We start from the raw sequence: 23868 nt of genomic DNA on the forward strand, positions 1-23868 counted from the left end.
GTCTGAAACCACTACAAATAAAACTTACTTGGGGTTAAGAGGCAAAGGGTGATTCCCATGCTGAATTGAGGTGGGGTTTGCTTGCTATGGGAATAATCCTTTACCCTTGCATACGACTTGTCATTGGTGGACTCACAGCTTTTCATGGAGGGGCTTAGCACTGTCACCTCTCCTCGCTGTGCTCCTTGCTCTGTAAAATAAAGTGAAGTCACTCAGAAGACAAGTGACAAAGCTGTGAATAGATTTCTAATACCCTGAGCCCAATCCGTTATACCGTCTAGTTTCCCTTATCTGCCCCTCCTGGACATCCTGCTAAGGAAAACCCTGTCAGAAGGAAGCATTTAACCTCTTTGAATGACTTTCTTTTTGTCAGTGAAGTATTGGTTCATTTGAAAATAACCTGGAATGTGATATTTAGGGATATTAAGAAGTCTTAGTTACAGCATGTATGCAGCATGTGCTAGATCAGTCTTCTATGGCCAGTCTCCATGTAGGGGAATCATGAGAAAAAGAAACTAAAAAAAAAAAATTGCCATGGACTTCCTTCTGATATATCTACCCCAATATGAAATAAGTGAAAGGGAACATGCCCACATGCCATTCCCTATAGAAACAGATGAAAGAGATTTGTCTGAGTCTTGTGCTGCTGTATACCCTTCCTCTCTATGTACAAAGCCTAAAATAGGATGAATTCTGCTGCTGTCTGCCTTAAGTAATTGCCTTTCGTAGTGGTAAAGTACTGCAGAACAAGCTGTTTACCACCAGTATCTCTCTTTGGAGTCATGTCCCAGACCCGAGGAGAGGATTTTTTGTGTATTGTTTGGTGTAGAACAGAAATTCTCTTAAAAAAGAAATTAATACTACGCATCAAAATTTGTAATTCCAAGAGAGCTGTGAGCAGAAAACTAGCATAATGGTTGCTACAGAATTGATTTCAGTATCTCTTATCTCTAAATTATGTCTCCCCTGCACTCCATGGAAACTTTAAACTTAGCTGCTTTCAGTTTAATGAGCTCCTTTGAAAAGGAGAAAAAAAAAAGTCTTTTGTTGCCAGAGCAGTGAATGTGTTTGTACCAGTTAGAAGTAATAATTGAATCAAGATATATGCAGATAAAAAAAGCAATGTGAATACATGTATGGGCATTACACACCTTAGAAAAGGCCAGATTCCCATCCTTGCCTTAGTTTCTTTCTTGGTGAGTAGAGATATTGATTAATAGAGAAAGATACTAATCCACTTATGGCTGGCAGCATTGTGACTTTAATTATTAAAGAAGTCGTGATATAACTGATTTTTTTCACTCAAGTAGAACTTGGGAAAATAGAGAAATGTAAATGCTTCACTGACAGCAGATTAAAAATCGTTTTATTAGCTTTAATAAAGATCAGTATTGTCAAGGTTTTGAATAAGTATAAATGTAAGACTACATGAATGCAAATCTATCTCAAATTTTACTTTAGAAAAAGCTGCAATTGGAATCCACGTATAATGGTTGAGGGGGGAGAAAGAAATGCTGAAAAAGATCAGTTAGATCAACTATGATCTGTCTGAGACATGCATGCATTAGCGAGTTTCAGTCAAGGATAGGAGCAGATTCTGGCTGGTGTTACTTGATGAAACTTGCATCGTTGTCTGAACTGTAATCTTTACCTGCACATGTTGAGCATAAAAAAAGTATGTGTTTCACCTGTTAAATTGTGGTGACATGTTATCTTCAAAGCCCATTTTTTTCTAGCTATTTAAGTAAAGGTTTTATATTTGGGTAAAGGCATTTGTAAAAAGGTATTCTTCTTCAAAATATATTGTAGTGGTTTTAGGAGATTCCCTTCATGGTGATTTCAAAAATTGTCTTTTTATCTTTAGATTCCAGCTGTTTTCTTTTAACTGTTTCTGAAATGGTAAAACACGGTATGTTTAAGATGTTTTGATCTTTTCAAGAATTATATTTACTTCCCTTTTTTTTTCTGCTCCAACCCTGTTTCTGTAGGAAGAATCTTAAATCGTTTCTCCAAAGATATTGGTCACCTGGATGACTTGCTTCCCTTGACATTTTTGGACTTCGTGCAGGTAATTCAGTTGCTAATGTCAAAGACTTTTGCACTGCATTCTGAATTTAGATTCCTGTATGCTTTGCTGAATATCAGCTATTTGTCACAGATGTAGCTGAGCTGAATGAAAGTACTTGTTTGTGAAAGAAAGGTGTGGTTGAAATTTAACATGTCAGTAAAAAGCTAACATGAGTAATAACTGGCAGGTATGGGTGGCTCTACGCAGGTTGCTATTATGTCAGGATTTCAGTTCATAGTAGCTACACGCTTGGTAAATTGCTCCTGATTTGCCTCCAAGCATTCTGGCAGGCTTATGGCTGTTATAAGAAATATGTCCATAGTAAAGAAACAATCAACTCACTTAAAAAGATAGCACAGATTAACCTAATTACATGTCTACTTCCACAAAGAATCAAATGCTTACCACACCATTCTGGATTATAATAGGTGTGGCTATTTACAAAGAAAAGATTAGTAGTAATAGGGTGACTATAATAGCCTTAATAGGAACAAGTGAAATAACTTGCTGTAGAAAAGAATGATGGACAAAGCGTTGAGATTTTGATGATGATGAAATTATAAAGGATTATATATGATATCAAGGTAATGTTTCTGTTGCAGTTGCTATTAATCCTCCTTGTAAAAAATTGCAGAAGGATAAATCTGCAGAAAATGATCGTACTGTTTGAAAATAACATATGCCACAGAATACACAGAATCGTGGAGGCTAGATAAAAAAAAAAGACAGTGGGTTATCTGGATCCACTTAGTTGATCACATCTGTCATGCTCTCAAGTCAAAAATGTTTCCTAAGGTGCTATTGCTAACGGTGCTTCATCTCTTAGAGAAAGCTTATTCAGGATCTAAATCTTGTTTTGACTTCTTTAAAAAATAAACAAAAGACATTTCAGGTTGAGCAGTTTAATCATGTTGTCCTTGCTGACCTCTTGAAAATAGGGGAAAAAAATTATTCCAGTATATTATTCCCGTAAAAACACTTCTTAAGATTAAGTCTCTTTTCATAGTTTAATAAAGTTGTTGAAATTTTCAAAGCATTGCACTACCACGTGTCACTTCGGGGAAGAAGGGAACGTGTTGTATTTTACCTATCAGTTAAAGCAATTGTGGTTTTTTGTGAGTAAGGGAGTTGCTTATAGTGAATATTAGAATTTTTAATTCATAGGCATTTAAGGCCTTGCCAAATTCTTCCTGAAAGTGCAGTATAAACATCTTTCTATAGAAACTACTAATTTTTTACTGCTTGTACAGATTACAGATTTTCTTCAGTCTGTTTTATTAGGCAGAATATCTTACTTTATTTCAACTCTCTTGAGACTATACATACGCACCTTTCTTTTTGACTGGAAGCTCAAGTTATCCTGTGATCCTTATCCTCTTCTCTTAGGATAGGGTTTACATCCACAACTTAGAATAGGGTTTACATCCACAAAGTCACACCCATTTCTTCTGCATAGTGTCCTTGCCCATTGGACCAGAGGGGTTTGTATGTGCACAGGTTCGTCCCCTTTGCGGCAGACTGCACTGTGTAGGTTTGTACTGTGTTTCTACTCATGACCAGAGCGTCCCCTGGGTCCTGTGATCTGGAGATAAAATGATTAACTGCTTTCCTTAGTTCCGTGCACTTACAACAATGTGAGAATTGTGTTGCAAGACCACTTGCATGGTGTTTTTATAGCAAGAAGCTGAGTGGGTGTTTTGCATGCCCTGGCATGTGGTTTAAAGGCATGCGGGGTTGTCTGAGGATGCAAAATTTCCTGGGAAAATGTTACAGAAGTCTGCGAAAGCAGAGGGAGCCAAAATTGGTGTGATCTTGTCCATACTTCCTTTTGGGAGCAGACCCTGAAGCAAACTGTCTTGAGAACTGCACTGTCTTATTTTTGACAGAACAAACTGATTTGCTTCAAAAGAAAGCTCAGAAAGTATCTAACCTGTATGCATGTCACATACAAAGGACCGAATCTCCTACTAGCAGATTGGAAAACCTAGTTATTTTACCAGTGTGTAGATACTTAAGGCAGTGTCTGCTTTCCAGAACGTAACTGGTTTGGAATGAAAGAGTGAAGGCTGTTTCTGTAGATGTGATTGTTTTCTTCTTTCAAGCTCCTACTGTAAACTGCATTTTGTAAACATGTTCCTTCATGTTAATTAATATATGCATTTCTTTTAAATTGGCTATTGAATTATTTTTCAAATTCTGAAGTTTGTTTTTAAGTGAAAAGTTTTTCTTTTCCAAAAAGTAAAGTAGATTTTACAAGTCCAGTACACTATTAAAAAGATACTATGTTTTAGAGCTTGCTTGTTCTATTTGGCATCAGAAAAGAAAACTTGCAGTCTTACTGTTGATTAATAATTCATTGCTATACATAAGAAAAAAGCACTTCCTTCTTAGCAGGTTTTCTAAAACTTTCTATTCTTGACCAGCAGGCTTGTTGGTTAGTGAATGCCTTTTGAAATTCAATAGCAAAGGTGTATTTATTTCTGATGAAGCACAGATTTTTACAAAGGATAACTGTTATCAATTATGATAGAGATCTTTTGTCACTTGTTTTGTTTGCAGGTGTCTTTTATAAGGCTTCTTATAATCCCTTCAGGAAGAAATATTTTCTCCTTTCTAAAAACAGTATTAGCTGAATATGAAAACTCTGATCCCAGCCACTATTGTTGATTCTTTGAGAGACATTTCCCAACATTCATTGTTTAAATGGTTGTCAGGAGGAATCAAGTGAAACTTAATAAACAATGCAGTAACTGGTTCATCTTACTTTTTGTGTAGAGGCTTTTCTTGAGCGGATTTGCACTGAAGAAGTGGTTGTTTTTCAGAGTTATTGCTAGGATCATTGTGAAGCATTCCACCCTTTTACTGTATTGGCAAGTGAGTGTATAATTTCAGCACAAATAAACACAATGTGATTGGACACCCAAAAACTACAGTTATAAGACCATTTAAATACCGATAAATAAATAGTACAATCTTCTAGTTTCAAAAACTTCATAATTACACTGAGTACAGATTTTTAAGCAATGCTAAAAATTGACAATATTCTTTTTAGAGTACCTAATAAGATTTATACACTGCACTACAACCATAATGAGCATCATTAGTCTAGACAGCTATACTGGATGAAAATTAATTCCTAGAACTGAAAGACTTGAATTTTTTACATCTTCCATTGAGTCGAAGGAGTCAGTTTTCTTCAAGATGGTGGATAGTCACTGTACATGTATTTGTTAAAGCAAAAATAAAAGGTACGTGGCAAGCACAGAAGCACATCATAGACCTTGTGTATTCTTTTGAAAACCTGGTTAGATTTTACAGAACTGTTGCTTTTCAATACCTCCCGAAGCAGCAACTCTCACCGTGTTTAAAGTTTCCTGCCATCTTTTCTTTCTTTGGTTTGAAGTGGACCAAAATATAACACAACTGTCTTGAGACTGGAGGCTGGAGGGGCAGTCTTCACTTGAAGGAGACAGCAATTTTTTTTCTTCTTGCGAATTTTAACAGCATGTCAGACATTTCATATTAGTGCAGTTGACTTGTCTCTTTGTGGAAATTACTGCTGTATCCACAAGGTTTATAAATTAAAAATAAGTCTCTTATATGAGAACATATTTACGGCTAAGTTTGACTACACGGCTGTTGAACAGAACTCTGTGGGTAGATGTAAAAAGAAACCAAATGTTCGACTATCAAGATATCTTTAATTTTATATTTACAGACCAGTTCAAAACTCATTAAAGTAGAAAATAAACTTTACAGTCTGCAGTCTAAACCTGGGCCTTATCTTCTGTAATGGATTCTGACTGACCATGAGGTTCCGTACCTGCTCTCCTAATAAATAAAATAGAAAGCAATGCTGTGTTCACTATGTCACTTGTCATTTCTACCAAGTATGGCACTAAATATGTTTGTAAAATCAAGTAGTAATTAGTGTTTGTTGGTTGATTGAGGTAGTAAAAAACTGAATGAACTTGTTTGGTGAAGATGGTGGTGGTGAGTTTTGTAATCTTGAATGTTTTTAGTTAGTTAGCCTCCTTAGCCTCAGTTCTGCATCGTGCTTTCTTTTTCTTAACCCAAGTTATGGATTCTGGCAGGTGTTTTCCACCTAAGTTACAATCTCCTCAGTAAAGGATGACTTGTGCGAAGGCTATTACAGTGCTTTAAAACCTTCAAAGAAGGTTTAAACATCTACTTCCTTTAGATATATATGCTTTATTTATTTATCTGTTAGTTGAATCAGTGACAGTACTGACAGGAACCTCAAAGAGCTAACCAAATGCAAATGATTGCAGAAATGCTTTTTTTAGTTGGTACCAACTTGGTCATCCTATAACCAAGTCAGAAGACACTTAAGGAAGTCAGATGCTATTTAGGATGACAGGGATTTTAGTACTTAATTTTCTTAGGCTCCTCTGAAAATACCAGCTGATTTTCTCAGTGTTACAATCAACTATTGTTCCTCCTCCTGCCTTAAACTCTGTGGGAGTACAAGGTTCTGTTGAGGTGGACTTCACTGGTAGGTGTGGGATTTGTAGTTTAGAATCATAGAATGGTTTGGGTTGGAAGCGACCATCTAGTTTCAACCCCCCTGCCATGGGCAGGGTCACCTTCAACTAGACCAGATTGCGTAAAGCCTTGTCCAGCCTAACCTTACTTACAAGGATGGGACATCCACAACTTCCCTGGGCAAAAAATATCATGAGTAAAATGCACAGCAGTGTTTAGCTCAATGTAGCACAAATAAAACACAATGCACTAATTGGGGAAAAGGTCAGCCAAGGAATAGAATAAAACAATTTAATGATGGGAGTTAAAATTCCAATATATTTAATAGTGTTTTATGCACATTAGCCCAGGTATTCCTAATTGGCTAGTATTTTGGATGCTATATTTTTGAGAGCTCATTAGAGGCTTCGTTTTTAGTATCTGAATCTCAGTTTGACTTGAGATAAATCTACAGTCTTAACATCTTTAAACTGTGGTCTCAGATGATGCAGGATGGGTACCCAAGCTGATAAACTATGGCTTGAAAATTGTATCTATAAACTGATTGAATACATAGGATGATGAAATAGATTTCAGACTTTCTTTTGATTTTGTAAATTATTTTGATAAATTTTAAAGAGATGGTTTTCTCTGTAGTTCCTTGCCCTTTTAATTCTTCGGTGATCTTATTACTTGTTAACAGAGTTGATTTTCTGCTTTAGTTTCTAGTGAATTTGAGTAATTAATGTGATGGCCCTTTCGTTTTGATTTCTTGCCCTATGTTAGATTGAGGGGGGGTAAAAAAATCATGATCTGTTCTGTTTTTAGAGAACGCTGTGAACATGTGAACTATCTGCATCTGCCCTTGAAAAAGGGCAGTGATTTATTGAGGAAAACTGAATTGCAAAACCTTTTCCTCCCCAAAATCAACAGCTTGACTGAGTTTAAATAACTGACTTTTCATATCCTTTCATCACACACAAAGACCTAATCCTGAGACTACTTGAGCCACCAATGTAGGCTGTGGCTGAGACCACCACTGAATGTGCCATTCCCTTCTCACTACACACAAAACACATTGACTGCAGCTTTATGAAGTGAAAATACTGAAGAATAGGAAAATGTGAAGGAGGTGTCCACAGTCATTTCTTTAAAAAAAAAAGAAAGGAAAGGAAAAAAAAAAGCTGCTGCATCTGGATATTAGGAACAAAAAGTGCCTCAGACTGGAATAATAGCTTGGGTCACTTGCTTTCGTATGTGCACAAGAGTGGAACTGCCATTCCTTGTTTCAGTACCACTGACCCCTGCATTTTATTGTGTGAAGATGTCAGGGAAAGTGTGTAGAAGGAATTCCAGGATCTTTTAGTTTAACAATGACATTGTTATTTTGTAGTTTCTGTGAGAGGTGGGATTCCTGAGGGGTTTGTTGTGTTGTTTTTTCCAGTTTAGCCAAGTTTTGGATGTATGCATGCGTGAGTTTCAAGAGATATTTTTATTTGTTAAAGAATGGTTCTTTCTGCATGTTTGCATGTGTATTTAAAATATGATCCTAAATACATTGTGAGAAAATAACCAGTGATGGGATCTATGTTAAATGTCAGCCTATTCTCTTTAACCTGGTACATAGAGCAGATCTGTGTCTTGGAGACACCTTTTGGCTTATCTTCTGCTGAATCATGGTAGTTTTGCTGTGCTGAGGTTTAAATGAAAAATAAATAAATTAAAGAAAATCACAACAGTTGCCTGTTGACACTTGAGTACTGAAACCTTACAGAACCTTTCCTCTGTTGAACTGATATTCTAACTGTACCTTCCCAAGTACTGCATACTACAGTGCATGTGGCTAGTGCATAATGAAAGACAAGTTAAAACCTAAAGAAAAATAATAGGGATATATTTTTTTCCATTAGTTACTTTTGAGCTCTAATTTCAGGAAAGGTTAAAATGATCATTACAATAAAACCCTAAATTTTGCTATGGTCATACGATATATGTATGTGCTTTCTGTTTTGCTATTTTCTTTGAAATAAACCCCACTGTGTTGTTAAAAACAAACAAGCAAATGAAAAAAAAAGAGTGGGAGGTAGTGGAGGAAGAGGAAGCTTGGGTTGCATTTGTTTCTCCAAGACCAACATGCAGGAGCTGTGAGTTTAGCACAGACACTTGTCTAAATAATGCAGTTTTTTATTGACCTTTCATTCCCCTGTCCTTGAATGCCTTGATTGTTAAATCTCAGTAGCCAATTAGTCTTGTTGATGGTGACCAGCAGTGGGAGATAATCTGTGCCAAAGCTATTGCTGTTCTTTACTTTGTACCTGTCATCCCATTGCTTTGAAAGTGAGTGTCTTGCATCATACAGACTGCATATTTACTCAGATTGGTGACATGTGTGTAGGATAAAATGTGTAAAGTCTGGAGTCACCGCTAATGGGTGAATTCCCATTTATATATGGAGCTCGATTTTCTAGGGAAGGCTAAAGGGTTGTTCTTACTATAGTGGTTATATATACCCAGCCCAGTCCTTTCCATCACTCCATTTTTTTTCTTTTCTATTTACATTTGTATGTAGAATTTTTATAAGAACTGGTATGCATGCCATTCTCCACACATTAGTGTCAAGGCAACTGATATCACTACAGTAACAAAACTAATTTGTATAGAAACATAATGTAACTGTTTTAATACTTTGGGGGATGTATTTACTTAGTGTTAATAAAATTTGAATATATAACCCCTTATCTGATATAGGAAAGAAGATAAAATAATACTGAAAATGTGATTTCATTGCCTTTTTGTCATCTTACCTCCTTTACCACTTTGTTTTTCTTAACTCCTTTTTTTTCTTTTAGTTTTTACACTTCTCCATTTATATGGTAAATGTAGATAATACTTTTGTACTGGGCTGTTCTTTCATTTTCTCATTTAAATGTGGCATATGGGTGTTTTGAATTTAGAGCTCCGAAAAATAAAGCTAGTTTTCACTTAGTGGAATTCTGTCTTTTCTTTTTCTAGAGCACATGAGCATTGTGAGATGCGGTCTTTCTCTTACTTTATCTAACATTTTGAGTAGATTGAGGCTTAGTGGTAGTTGTTCTTGCAGTATTTTGGTATGTTGGACTAGAACCTGTAAATAAAAAATTACAGTTAGGTTTAAATCATCTCTTCTCCAAATTGGCTTCTCTGTTCTCTTTATCTTTTCTTTATTACTTTCAATTCACTTTCAACTACTAGAAAACAGGGTAGTTTCATGGAAGTCCAGTGATATGCCCCTTGTTCAGTGTGGTTTGGCAATTTCCCCCCTTTTGGTTAAGGTAAAAGTTCCAGAAAGAGATTCCGTTTATCTGGGGCTCTTCATATCTTTTGGAAGGTATTTTCTTGTTTGCTTTTCTTACTGTGAAAGAGGGCAAAGAAATATTCTGATGTAAGTAAACTTATGTTCTGCAGTTTTCTCCTTTTCCTTTTGGTCTATCTTTCTGTATATACTACTGCTGTTTGTAGTGCCAAAGTGGGATTTGTTATTGTTTATAGGTATTTCCCTGACTTTTTAAGCATTATTGCAAGGTATCACATCTGTAGCTCAAACTGATGATTAGTTTTAGGACCTGAAAATCATTAACATTTCTAACACTTCACAGTAGCTAGAAATATTTTAATTCTCCTGTCAGTCACAGTGTAACAATCCTGTTCCAAATGGTGATAAGTACAAATCTTCTAGATTGCCTTAAACTACTGATATACTATAGATACGACAATGTCTGCTTACAAACAAATTATGATTTTACTGTTCGGCAAAAGGACTGGAGATTTCACTTCTGATTCAAGAAGGAAGGACAAATTTGGAGTAATTTGAATTACTAAACCATATAGCTGACGTGTGTGTATGTGTTTAATCATTATGCATACTTATGCCCAAACAAACATGTGGGACAAGGAATTATCTTTAGCAAAATAAGACTCCATTTCACAGAAATGTGTTGCCAGGGTTATGTGTTCATCTGCACAACATGAGAAGTTTTTTCTTGCTGAAACCAATACTGTGGCTACTTGGTGAACATATCAGCTGATTTGAAAATTCCAGGCAATTTTGTTCATTAAAAGGTAGATACTGCCATATGGGCAGTTTTATCCAACAAAAGATGAGAGTTCAGCTCTGGTAACTGAATCTCATATGTCTTTGGGAAGGTTATACCTCTTTGTGTTACTTCTATGTTACAGGACATTTATCATTTTTAAAAACTGATTCATTTGGATTGCACTTGTGGAATACAAAAATCTGTTTATTTAGAAAGGCTCTTTCAAGGGCTTAATGGTATCTGTTCCTGCACTGTAGAAGAATAGGATGCTGAGTGATTGCATTTTTTCCACAATCACATCCCTAAATCTTTTTCTTTCTGTTTTTCTTAATGGGTTTTGAAATCAGTCTAATGTTTAAATAAGCAGAACTCTCTTACTATGAAAGTCACTTGTATGCTAAAATAATGGGTTGAGATTCTTCCCTTCTAGAACTGCTGGCTTTGGTACCTAATTCAGTTGTCCACCCTTCTGTCAAACACAACATAATACCTAGAAAAATAATTTTTCATTTTTCTCACTGATAGAAAGTCTGGGTTTTGGTATCAGACATGGTATCAATTACTTACATTAGTAAGTGTTCCTTCGTTGATGGTTTGTGATAAATAAACTTCTAAAAAGTCTTCCTGATTGTTTGCTGCATATTTGTAACAAATTAGGAATGAGCACACGTTTACCATAGTAAATAATGTTTAATCTCTGCCAAGGAAGTTTCTTTTTGCTCACTGGATTCTGTACATGTAGAGAATGGCTGAACTGGGTGAAACCTGGTGGTGGTGGTGAGAGGCTGGTACTGATCCATTAAAATATGGTTGCTGAAAGCATCAGACAGCTGTTGAGTTTCCTGGAGCTGAGTGATTACTCGACATAATGTAATACTGAAAAATTAGGAGTCAAGAGTTTCCTTTGAATGGGAAAGTAGTATTTTATAGTCCTATCAGAGTGGCAAAGCTCTGGGGAACTTAGGAAAAATAAAACGAGGATAGGTTAAAAAGCATTTTTTGCATGTCTGCTATGAAAGAGTGTGACCAGAAAGAAAGAGAGGGTAGTTTTATTTCTTAGGATATCTGATGCTGTAGTCCTTGATATTTTTCATAGTTTGCATTTAGCTGGGGCAGAGGGGCTGCTGTGGTGTTTACAGAAATATGAGTAGTACTTCATTCCACCTAAAAATAAATACATGAATAGTGTATTCTTAAATAGCATGAACAAAAAGTAAGATACTTAAAAGCTTGTACTTGCTGTAAGGCTGAACAGCTGTGGTATGGAAGAATTGATACTCTCTTTAACAGAAAAGTCCACAGTTCAAATGTAGCACAAAGCTTTTAAAATTGTTGAAAGACCCAGAATTGACTTCTGGTGAAACAATTAGACTTGACTGAGCAGAAAAGGTCATGGAGCTGAAAATGAGTTATTCTTGGGGAGAGTGCTGTGGCATTATGCCCATGAGGGAAAGAGACCTGAGGCAGGAAAGTACGTAGAGCTCAAAGACAAAGTTTGCAAAATAGTGACATATGTGGCAGCAGCACCTGTGGTAAGCACAATTTTGCTAGAAGTTTATAAGAATTGCAAAAAAGTGTGCACAGCATGGGTGAAAAGGTGGTGTCATCATCGGCTCAGATGAATTCCTCGTGGGAACAGTGGACAGTATTTTAGCAAATAAATTAATGGGCCAGACCTTAAGAACATGAAATAATACCATGCAGGGTCACAGCACTGGTCTGTCTAGGCCAGTGGTCTTTTTCCAGCAGTGGCAGTAGGAGATGCCATTTGGGGAGAGTATGAGAACCTGACTACAGGTGATACAATGAGATATTTGGTGATGTTTTTAATATTGTCCTATGTATATATTGTCCATAATTATCACTGAAATAAAATCTGCTTTTAGAAAGGTTGTAAGTGAGGTAAGACTGACGACAAATATCGGTGAATCAGCCTCTGCTGGTAAAGTGCTAAACACGGGAGTAAATAACAAAGTAGGAAATAGACCATTTTAGCAGTGCTAAGGAAAAAAATACCCATTGTTGAATCAAATGTTTTGATTTCATAAGGCTCTGTACTCAGTGGGACTGTCTTGGGCTTATATAGCTGGGGAAGCATTATGGAAATGACTTCTAAGAGATAGAAGGGAAGAATTGTCAAGCCATTCTTTTTTTTCTTTAAAAAGACAGCAAGGCCTGATACATGAGATAAAAGAACGCATTGCTGTGGGAATCTTGAAGCAAGTGGAACAACCAGCAAAGCGATCACACTTGGCAATGGTGGTGGATAGTGGAGCCACAACCCCCCTAAAGTAATATGATGGAAAAGGGGTGCTTTCTGTTACCTGAGGAGTAACTCTGGGAGTGTTGGGCGATGCCAGACATTTTTCTGCGTTGTTTCAGGCAGGTTCTGGCAAGAGCTGTCAAGAAAGCAAAGCACGTGTGTGTGCGTGTTCTGCACTTGCTGATTAATGCTGTTTCCTCAAGCTGCCATGTAAAATTGTGCTTGGCATCTGAGGTGTTCCACAGGAACATATTTGTCACGGTAGTAGTTTATGTGAGTAGTTTTTGTGTGTGTAGCTTTTTTTCCTTGAGAAAAGGACGGTGTAAGAGTATAGCCAGGGACTATTTACAGGAGAAGTGCACTGCTGAACAGTAAAACATATTAACTGTTTATGTTATTTGTACAGGGAGATCACAGTAAAGTTGTAAGTAACTCCCTGTAACTTGAGGAAGAAGACCTCTCACTTATCTGGTGATCCTCTTTGCAAAGTTGTGCCTTGCTGCCCAAGTCACTGAGAACACTTGGGTGCAGAACGGCCGAGGGGGCACAAGGTGCAATAAAAAAGAGCATTTGAGAAAATCAGAGGTCCTACTCAAGTTTTACTGCTTATAAATAGAAAAATACATTGTCCACAGCCATTTACAAGAATGGGTGTTGGCACTGTCGTTCTGCGTGTGACTGTATTGGTTTCCATGTACAGTGGATATGAACAGGAGCTGCGTGGAGAGATGCATAAGTAGAGGCTTTGGCTCTGATAAAAGCTTGTTTTTCATGGAAAACATGTATTAGGTGGAAGTAACTTATTACTGTGGCTGAGGGCCCCTGGCAACTGACTTCTTACATGAGTGAAGATAATTTATTATTTAAAGGAAAATAACCTCTCTATGTTGTAGGAATGTAAGATGGAGTCTTAAAGGATGAGTATTTTGACTGTCCGTCAGAATCACCAAGTCCAGAGCTTGATTACATGTTTGTTTCTAAAGCATCAATATCTGGAAGTCCCAGGCAACACATGAACTGTGATTTTTGAAAACTGCTATTGGGATGAAGTTCTGCATAAGACAGTTAAACCTCCTGGCCCAGTGTTCCCAGAGAGCCTATTTCTATCCCTTGTTGTAGGGTGAGAGATTACTGATAATAGGATGCTGTTTAAATACAACAGAATGGTGGCAGTGCCAATGTATTAAAGAAAACACCCTTTTTATTATAAGGTCACTTGTTAAAGAACAATTGCACACAGTTCGCCATGACCTCAAACAAATATTAAGGCTTCTCACTTAATGACAAAATGCATGCCAAGTCAAACGAATGAGCATGTTGGTGGCACAGAAAACATCTGCCCTGAGGAGCTAAGTACGTGCTTGTTTGCTTGGAAAAACCATGATCCAGAAGGACTATCTTATAGAGATGAGAACAAATGGAAGGTGCTAGCATTAAGGATGTGATTGGAAATTTTGAATACATTTCTGTGGTGCACCTGACAGATGTGTTCAACCCATTTGCAGTGACATAGTGGTTTAGTTAGGTAACCTCTTATCAACTAATTGCAAATAACAGGATTCATCGGAGAAGAGAGCATCTTGCAGAACTCAAGGTTGCTGTTTTTGAGGCTTTTAGAGCTGGCAGTATTTAATTCTTTTTCCTTTCACTCAGTTTATCTGAAATTACAATTTTCATTTCTTCTCCAACTATACCTTTTCTTTACCTTTTCAGTGAATTGGTTGTCTTGTCTTTAAATTCCAAACTTTAAAGTGGATGCACATTTTCCTGAAGCTGAATTAGCACTGATTGAGTGCTGTCATTCCTGTCAAAGATTGCTGTCTCTGGTTGCTTCAGAAAAGGACAATGTCTGAGATGTGTTTTAAATATTGTATGTACCTCACTTTCTCTTCTGTACTCATAAGTCTTCATTGCATTTTCACTGAAGACAAATGTGTTCCTGACAATTTGATACAAACAATAGTATAAACAACCATATGTATTTTTTTAACTAGTTTCAAAAGAAAACCATAATTTTTTTTAGAAAGTAATTTGAAGGCACGACTACTCACCTTAACTTGGCTGCCTTAAGTGAGTAAAATTAAGTGGAGTTGTTTATGTACTAGGATTACAGTACGAAGATAAAGGGTTTCTCTTTGGATGTTTCCTCTGTTTTTTTGTAATGAAGGAGAAAAACTGCATAAAATCTACAATGTGGTTCAGTATGCTCCTCTGGGTGGAGTTGGCCTGAGTGAAATGGTTATCGCTCTGATCTTCTCATTGCAATGTCATCTCTCCAGGGAAACTTGTCTGCTGATGTGCCAGTGTAACCAGCTGCCTGTGTAGTTGTGCTTTAACAGAGCTGCAGGACAGTCAGTCCAAACAATCTGCTTTGAAAAAGTGTGTTAAAGGAAAAAGCATTCAAGGATAAAGAAAGTGTCAGAACTGGATTAGGGATTGATTGTGCATGCAATTATTTAGCAGGCTCAATGAGAAAAGAATTTAAATCAGGAGTAAGGGAGGAGGAGTAAGGGTGATGCCAAGGAAGTATGAACAGAGTGGGGTTTTGTAGTTTCTTGACCTGGCTTTACTTCAGACAACATAGCCTGACTGAGAGTGGCTTAAGTTAATGCAGTGAAGGTTCAAACTTGACATCCAGGACATGCACCATTGCTATTATTAAATTAATATGGCTTTGTGGCAGTTCCATGGGCTAATATAATCCTTGAGAGTCCATATTAGGATCCATGAAGTAGCATGTGGGAATGGGGTTTGGGTAGCTGTATTTGACTTCTACTTAAATGTTGGTAAAACCGGTCCTGGAACACCCAAGCAGTTCTTGGGTGGGATTTGACTGCAGATTCAGCCATCAAAATTTAGATATCTGCTTGATGGGCTTTAGATGTTTACTTTGCTGTAGTCAGAGGGCATCTAGTAAATACAGTTAGGGGACTGTAGAGAAATATTCTACCATATGGTCACTAGGTACACACTTACAGGTTAGATGAAGTCACCATCCCTGGAGGTATTTAGAAGATGTGCAGATGTGGTGCTTAAGGACATGATTTAGTGGTGGTCTTGGCAGTGCTCTGTTAACGGTTGGACTCAATAATATTAAGAGGTCTTTTCCAATCTAAACAGTTTTATTACTCTATTCATCACTTTTTAAACTTGTAAGCTAGGACAGGAGTTTCGCTATGTAGGTCACATGTAGATTCCCACATTCAGGTTTCCAAGTCTCAAATCCCATCCCCTGGGCTCCATTCATTCATTCGAGATCCTACCAGGTCAGCAGCTGCAAGTCCAGAATAGTGTGGTTCCTATGGTAGTAGGTCCTATACCATTGCTATCAAACCCATGTGGATAACTTGGCATTGAAAGCCAGAGAGACCCACACGACTGCTTGGTACCCCTTGTTTTTCTATTATGGAAGAAAATGGAAGACCTCAAATATCTGACACTTTTGAGCTTATTAGAAGGCAGAAAGGTATTTTATAGGTACTTTCAAGAGAAGATAAAGGACTCTTTAAGTTCTCACTAGAGCAATGTGCCAGCAGATCTAAGGGGTTCAAAGTGGGGTTCTACATGAAGGTGTGGTGCCTTTTTATAGAAGTACTTAAACCAAACATGAAATACTGATCTCAGCGTATAACTGATACCAAAGCGTGGTGATCTATGGGGTGGAAGGATAGACATTTTAATGAGACATCTTGAACTTTAAATTTTGCTTTGCGTTTTTGTTTTGTCAACTTTACTAAATTACTTTGAATAGCTTACAATTTGTCATAAGATTCTAACCTTATATAAATGGTATAATTTCTCTAACAAAGGGTAAGACTTACAGCTTGTGATAGATGTATGGCATTTGGCTTGTAATGGCCATGTTTTTTCCAGATTTTTAGGGGATTTTTTTCTTATGGTTTCTTTATCTGGCATTAAATGCTTTTCTGTTCTGTGATTGTGGTACAGAAATACCTGTTATTCCTAGATCAAGACCTGTTAGAGATAAAAATTTCAGGATATCACTCAGCACCTATAAGAATTATGAATATGTAGGTTGTCAGACGCTAAAAGGAAAGAATGTTTCGCAAGTGAATGTCCTATCAGAGCATTAATTTCCCCAGAGGGTTGTAGGAGGCTGTGCTTGTTCCAGTAAAAGAGGAGATTTTTAAGTAAAATTAAGCCGCAGTAAATGGAGTGACTGACCAAAGCATGAGGAAAATCTCTCAGGACTCTTGCAAGAGCATGACTCAACAGAAACAGCACGTGCTGTTCTGCATTCTAGGGATAGACTATGCGCAGATTGTGTGTGGGAGATTCATCTTTCTCCGGGGAAATGGAAATAAGTTTGAAGGTGGACATTGGACAATGTGTCTCCATTTGGAAGCCATGGTCTTTTCCTGGAACCATCCAGATCTTTTTAGTCTCAGTAGCTTGTGCACCTGTTGTCTTTTGTGTAAGGTGGCCTTGTTTCAAATACTGTGCAGATAGCTGCAAAATGTAATTCATCAGCTCCTGTTTTTTGGTTTTGATTGGTTTTTTGGGTTTTTTGTTGTTTTTTTTTTAATTTAATTTGACTGTTATTTTCTGCACAGTCATTACATTTTGAATACTAAAATTAAGAAAACAATAAGAAGCCCTAACAGTAAAAGATACTGGTTGTGTAGACCATATTTCTTCTAAGTAGGAAAATCTTGCCTGCTTAGCCTTCTGATGCAATTTTCAATTGTAAGCTGATTCTGCTAGGCGAAGTCTAGATACTCAGTCCTGAGCATTTCTTGCTGCACAAACTGAATACCTACCTCACTGCTTGTGTCCAGAAGGAGAGATGTCAGACTACTCATTAATATTTGTCAGCCTGGTGATGATCTTGGGTCCTCCAGCTTGCATGCAGTGAATCTATTAGAAGTTGGGGCAGGCTCCAGCCGCAGAGGTTGGTTGTCTCTTGTGAAACTCAGGAGCTAGAACCTTCACCTTACCTCACGCAGTAACTACATGATTACAGTCTACAAATAGTTGTGTCTGGCTTTTGGACTACTTCATTAAGAGTTAATTTATATGCAATTTTGGTTTTCAAAAAAAACCAACACACATGACTGATCCACCCTATCATAAATTTTTATAATGATAAGGTGGTGCAGGCTCATCTAAAATTCCTTCCAAAGGCGGTGTCAGATTTTTACTTTAGTCATCCTAACCATCTTTTCCTTCCCTGTATTTTTGCCATAGCAAGGCTTTGTTTACAGAAGCTGGATCTTAATAGTTTTACTCCCACTCCCACCCCCACCGGCACTTTGCAACATATTGTAGGTTATCATCACTAAAACTTCAGTTTACCTTTTTTATTTTTTATTAAGAAGCATGTATTTTCCTCAGAATTCTTTTTCTTGAAGCAGCTTTCCTCAACATTTCATTTCAGATTTGTGGCTGATGGTATGAGGAGACTATGTACTTCAGAAACAGCTTTTTTGTGACTGTGTAGGAAGTGACGGAGTGAGAAGGGGAAGGCAGCAGTTGAATAATGCAGATTCGGGAGTGAGTTTGTCAGAAGGAAGGAATGGACTTCAACCTCTGCTGATAAGGATGGAGGTGAGGGAGCCTTTAGAAATTAGCCAGCATGTGGATGGCTGACAGGCTTGGCAGAGATAATGAGTAGTACAGAGGAACATGGGGATCTAGACAGGAGCAAATTTGTAGGAGGTCTGGAATCTTTATTTTCTTTCTCCTCACCCCACAGTAAAAAGGAAATACGTTTACAGGGTTCTAAAGAATGCCAGAGAAGTGGAAGGTAGAGAAGGGCTGATGGCAGTGCTAGTGAGGAGTCAGGGTGCTTTATTTCACTTTGTGCTGACATAGGTATGTGCATAATTGATCTAGGTGAAATACCATGCACTCTCATTGCCACCTTACCTCCTCCTGATGAAATCTAGGTAAAATGTTTGTGATCTACTGTATGTATCTAGAAGGTCAAACAACATAATGCTGTCAACACCTTAACCCACAAATGAGCAGTGTAGTGGTAATGCAGCTTCCTTCAGAGCTCCTACCCTATAGGTATTTTCCTTAATTGAGTTATGAGACCCTAAAATGTGCTTTCAAGATTTATGAGACTGCAAGGCTGTTACACTCCTAAATCTTCTATCATAAGCTAAGACCTTGTCTAGAACTGAACTTAAATTGTGCTGACTCATGCAGTCATAATATATAAGGTGTGTGGGTTTGCTGTTTGGTCAAGTGAAATTAGGATAAGTCAGAGAAGCCTGAAGAGAAAAAAAAAAAAACAAATTTAGGGGTAAAGGTTGTGCTCGGTTTTGACTTCAGAGCATGGGGGGGAGGGGGGGCTACCAGAAGTGCAACAGGAAATGCAATGTTTCATAGGCATTTCCATTGAAAGTGTTTGAAGACCCAGGTGGCTCTCTGGTATCTGATCTCAGCTGATGTGTTTCTGTGTTGCTTAACTTTTCCAACTCAATGCACGGATAAAGGGATGGAAGCATTTTTGCTGCAAAACATGCATTTTCAGCACCCAGTAGTCACCAATGGGATCTAAAAATCAGGCAGCCACAAAATTCAGCTGGAATCCACGTATGCATTGTATGTGATGATGAAGAGGTGGCTCCTCTACAGTCCATGAAATGGAAAATTTCTTAGAAAAAATTTCTAATTAATTTGTTACTGAGAGTAATACAGGAATTTAGTCCTGAACTGGGATTTCAGTTGTCTTGTTTTTGTACAGGATGGGTTTATTCTTGTATGGATTTTTTGCCCCCTTTTTAAGGAGCAAATGAGCACACCTTAATTACAGTATACAAGGATCCTGCCAAACATACATGCACAGCTAGTGTTCTGAAATAAATTTGTGTGCAGATGATGGGTTTGATTGTGTGTTCAAACTGAAAGTTTGATGAAGGATATGAAAGGGTCTGCAGGAAATGCGGGATTGAATTCAGAAAATTGGGCCAGGATCCGCTGTCCTAAGCAACAGAGCTTCTTTCCACATTATATCTAGTTTTCTAAGAGTTAAGTCAGGTTTACCCCAGCTATTCACATCATACTCCTCTTTAGTAAACCTGGTAAAACTAGCTTTTAATGACACTTCTGCAGTGTGTAACAATTTGGGTTCGATTAAGATTAGTTGTCTGTTACATTAATTATCTATTACTCTGTTACAGCAGTCACAAAATAGTTTACAAAGAAAGGCAGTAATGTTCAGTCAACCAGTTTTGAAAAGACATCTCTTAAAGCAAAAATAATGCAGAAAAAAACCATAAACTGCACAGTTAGTCAATTTAGGTATTACTGTAAATTTTCCAAGTTGCTTAAAAGTAGATGTTGCTCATATGTTATACAGTGCATCCACTCTTGAATTTGATAATTATGTTTAAATATTTAAGTGTTTGAATAGCATGTTAAATGGTTTTATACTTGTTCTAAATTAAATTCTTCTGGCAAAGAGTTTTTTATTTTGTTTCTGTTGTGCTCCAGACTCTCCTACAGATTTTTGGTGTGGTGGCTGTGGCTGTGGCAGTGATTCCTTGGATACTCATCCCCTTAATTCCACTATTTATTCTTTTCATTTTTCTTCGACGATATTTCTTAGACACTTCAAGAGATATTAAACGTCTAGAATCCACAAGTATGTAGTTTGGCGGGACTTAATGTTAGTTTGAACCCTGCTTATTATTATGTGAAATGCTACTATTTTATAGACAGTCCATCAAAGTTTTTTTTCTTTTGCTATGCAAATAACTTCCTTATTGCCTTGGTTCTCAACTAGTGAATCACACACTTAACTCCTGTTTTGCATAATGATAAACCTTGTGTATGTTAGTTTACCTATCTGTAAATAAAGAACATGCTAAGCTGCTGGTCTTTGGGACCTTGCATGAACATACTAATGGTGTTTCTGACCTTATCTGACTCTTGTGCCTGACTTTAGCTTGGCTACGATATGAAATACTAAGCATTTTGAATAACAAACATGGGTACCTGATGTCATTAATAAAGCTTAAGGAATTTCTTCAGTGACAGCAATTGTTAAAAATGTAAGGCATTTTTGTATAAATTAATCTGCCTGGCTGTCTGTCTGATTCTAATTGAGTAAGAGGACATTAGTTAAAGATACTGCATATTTATTCTAAAAGGATGCAGTAGAGTAACTTGTATGGTTAAATATAAAGTAGTAGGATTAAAGATTAGTGTGGTGCAAAAAGAATTAAATGTTGTCCTTCAGCTATTGTTAAGGTACTCTTATTTCCCTTTGTAGCTCGAAGTCCAGTGTTCTCTCACTTGTCGTCATCCCTCCAGGGTCTATGGACTATTCGGGCTTTGAAAGCAGAGGAAAGATTTCAAAAATTATTTGATGCACACCAAGACCTCCACTCAGGTTTGTGATGAATTGACGTGAAAAATCAAATACTTTGCACTGTAGGAGGGAAATATCGTATGCCCTCAGCGACATGTGTATAATGTGCATTAAAATCAGTAGGAGCTGTGCATTTGTCTCTTTAGGGTAAAATTTCTCTATTAGAACAAAAACGTTATTATCTGTCTAGATTTAGGGAGTTTACTTTGGGCTGTAATGTAATTTGAGATACGCACGCGTATGTCTTAACAATGCATAAGATAAACATTTGAAAGTATGCCTGCTAAGAATACTTAAAGAATAATTTTTCACGTTTTCCTGGATTCCATCTTTAAAAAGGGGGGGGGGGGGAGATGAAACAAGCTATGTTATGAAGCATTTAATGTTTAGTAGTGCTAGGAGTGGGCAGAGATTATTATTATAAATCACCTTGGAAGAGTTTTATGGATCTCACTTATTTTTTTACTTTGAGCAGCTTTCAGGGCTTAAATCTAATATATGGTATTAACATGACCAGAAGGTGTAAAATATTAATATTCTGCAAGCATAAGTAATGTAATTCAGGCTTGCACTGTGATTCTTTACCTTCTGTCAACTAAATGTTCTCTATTACAGTGTTTTTTAAGATGCAGCAGAGTGCAAGAGTGCAATTTTGTGTTTGGTAGGTAAGATTGTGAATTTTCTCTGTCGTAACATATATACAAATATGTTCTCTGGCTTTTTTGTAAATTATAGATCTAAAAGGTAAGACCGGTTGATCTTTTCTGTGATAAAGTAGTTTATCACAGGTTGTAGAATTGTGCACACTGACCTCCTTGTTGAGCCCAGTTACCTGTGACGGGTGTATCTTCCAGGGAGGCACCTCTGGCTTTGAATTTCCCATTTCTTAATATTTTTGAGTTGCCAGTTACCTGACCAGATCAATGTAACAGCAGCTGTTAGTGAGGGAAGACAAAGTTGGTTTTGAGCTTTGTATTAGAAGACATCTTTAGTCAATAAACTACACATACAAGCTTCACTATACAAAAAAGAGGACCATGACCTTTAGAGGAAATACTTTTCGTGTATTTTAAGGTGAGATCTAAGGAACACAAACACACTATTTTCCAGTCAATTTTATGTGTCTCCCTATCAAAACTGTCCATAACACCCCTCCCGGCCAGATCAGGAACCTGCTTTTGAGATCAAGCTTCAGTGCTTATTATCACACTCTTTTGCATACCTACACACTTTGTCTTGGTGTCTTTCCCACCAGAGTATTTGGGGTACACCGACTTGCTTAGTGTGTGTGAAATTTTTGGTCCTCACAGGGAATATGAACCAGCAATGTGCCTGGGCAGCAAAGAAAGCCAGCAACACCTGGGCTGTATTAACAGGAGCATAACCAGGGAATGAGGAAAATCATCCCTCTCAGCACTTGTTAGCCCTCAGTGGAGGTGCCAATAGGATAGCGTACTAACGGAAGAGATCTCTCTGTGGAGAGAGGCTGAGGAAACTGGGCTTGTTCAACTTGCCAAAGAGGCAGCTTACAGGTGATTTAATAGCTGCCTTCCAGTACCTGCAAGGATGTTGACAAAAAGATAGGCTCTTCACCATGGTACATAGTGGTAAGAGCAACAAGTGGGTATAAGTTGTAACAAGAGAGATTTAACCTGAACACAAGAAAAACTTTTTCACCATGAGCAGTCAGGCATAGCAACAGGTTTCTCAGAGATGTTGTGCAGGCTTCATCCATGTCAATTTTCAAGACTTAAGCTGCATAAAGCATGTAGCAGCATGGTCTGGCTTCAGAGCTGACTGTGCTTGAGCAGAGGTTGAACTAGAAATCTCCTGAAGTTGCTTTCACACCCTGAATGCTTCTTCGATACTAAATGTGAGCAAGCAGTAGCTGATATAAGAGGATACCTTTCATGCTAGCTCATAAAGTTGGAGTCTCCTAAAGAGTTTTAAATTCTTTACTGAATTACAGAAGGCTCTCTCAACCAGCAAGGGTTTTGTTTAGCACTTGTGGCTGGAGTAGTGTCCTGCTTTATTTAGGCCTGAGCCTAGGACACAGGACACTTGCTTTGAACCACTTTCATGCATGCCTATGAATTCAATATTAAATAAATTTTAGGTAACAAACATCTAAAGGGCATGCTGAGATTTGATCGAACCCGAGTTTCCTTCCTGCCAGTGTCCATCTCTATAAGCAGGCTCATGAATCTTCAGAAGTTATACCATGATGAGTCTTTGTTAGTCCCCATGATTGTCATATTCCTTCCTTTATGCACGATGACCCCACTTACATAGGAATGTTGCAAAATGACCCATCTCAAGTTTAGGGCACCTTCCCAGACGACAGGGTCAATGGAGCAAAACCTCGGAGATGAAAAATCTACAACCCAAGCGTCATCCCATTTCTTGGCCTTACAACTACACTGTTGTGCCAAAAATGACCTTTAATGTCACCAGGAAGCTGCTGTGGATTGTTTCCAGGGCCACTTGGCTTCTGGGTTTCAGAGAGGTAACTAAATTATGGTGAATTCAATTTGTGATTTGGTGCAGCACTCCCTCCTGCCTGTGTCATTCTGTGTGCCCAGGTGTATGACCGTGTCAAATGTCTTGTTTAATGCAACCAGCTGCTAAATGTGTG

The 23868-nt window shown here is 37.6% G+C and overlaps 1 protein-coding gene across 6 annotated transcripts in view; it reads left to right on the forward strand.

Moving 5' to 3' along the window:
• Positions 1–23868, forward strand: part of ABCC4 (ATP binding cassette subfamily C member 4) — a 147020-nt gene that overhangs the window by 79609 nt on the left and 43543 nt on the right. For 4 of the 6 annotated variants that reach the window (XM_051780581.1, XM_051780582.1, XM_051780583.1 and 1 more), the window contains 3 exons: positions 1989–2068; positions 20354–20504; positions 21135–21254. In XM_051780581.1, the coding sequence (XP_051636541.1) occupies positions 1989–2068; positions 20354–20504; positions 21135–21254 (351 nt within the window). The remainder of the gene's footprint in view (positions 1–1988; positions 2069–20353; positions 20505–21134; positions 21255–23868) is intronic. The other 2 variants (XR_007903379.1, XR_007903380.1) reach the window with 2 other exon arrangements.

Source organism: Manacus candei, unplaced genomic scaffold (assembly GCF_025592945.1).
Source record: "Manacus candei isolate 608988 ecotype Guabito, Panama unplaced genomic scaffold, ASM2559294v1 h1tg000014l, whole genome shotgun sequence".
Lineage (NCBI taxonomy): Eukaryota > Metazoa > Chordata > Aves > Passeriformes > Pipridae > Manacus > Manacus candei.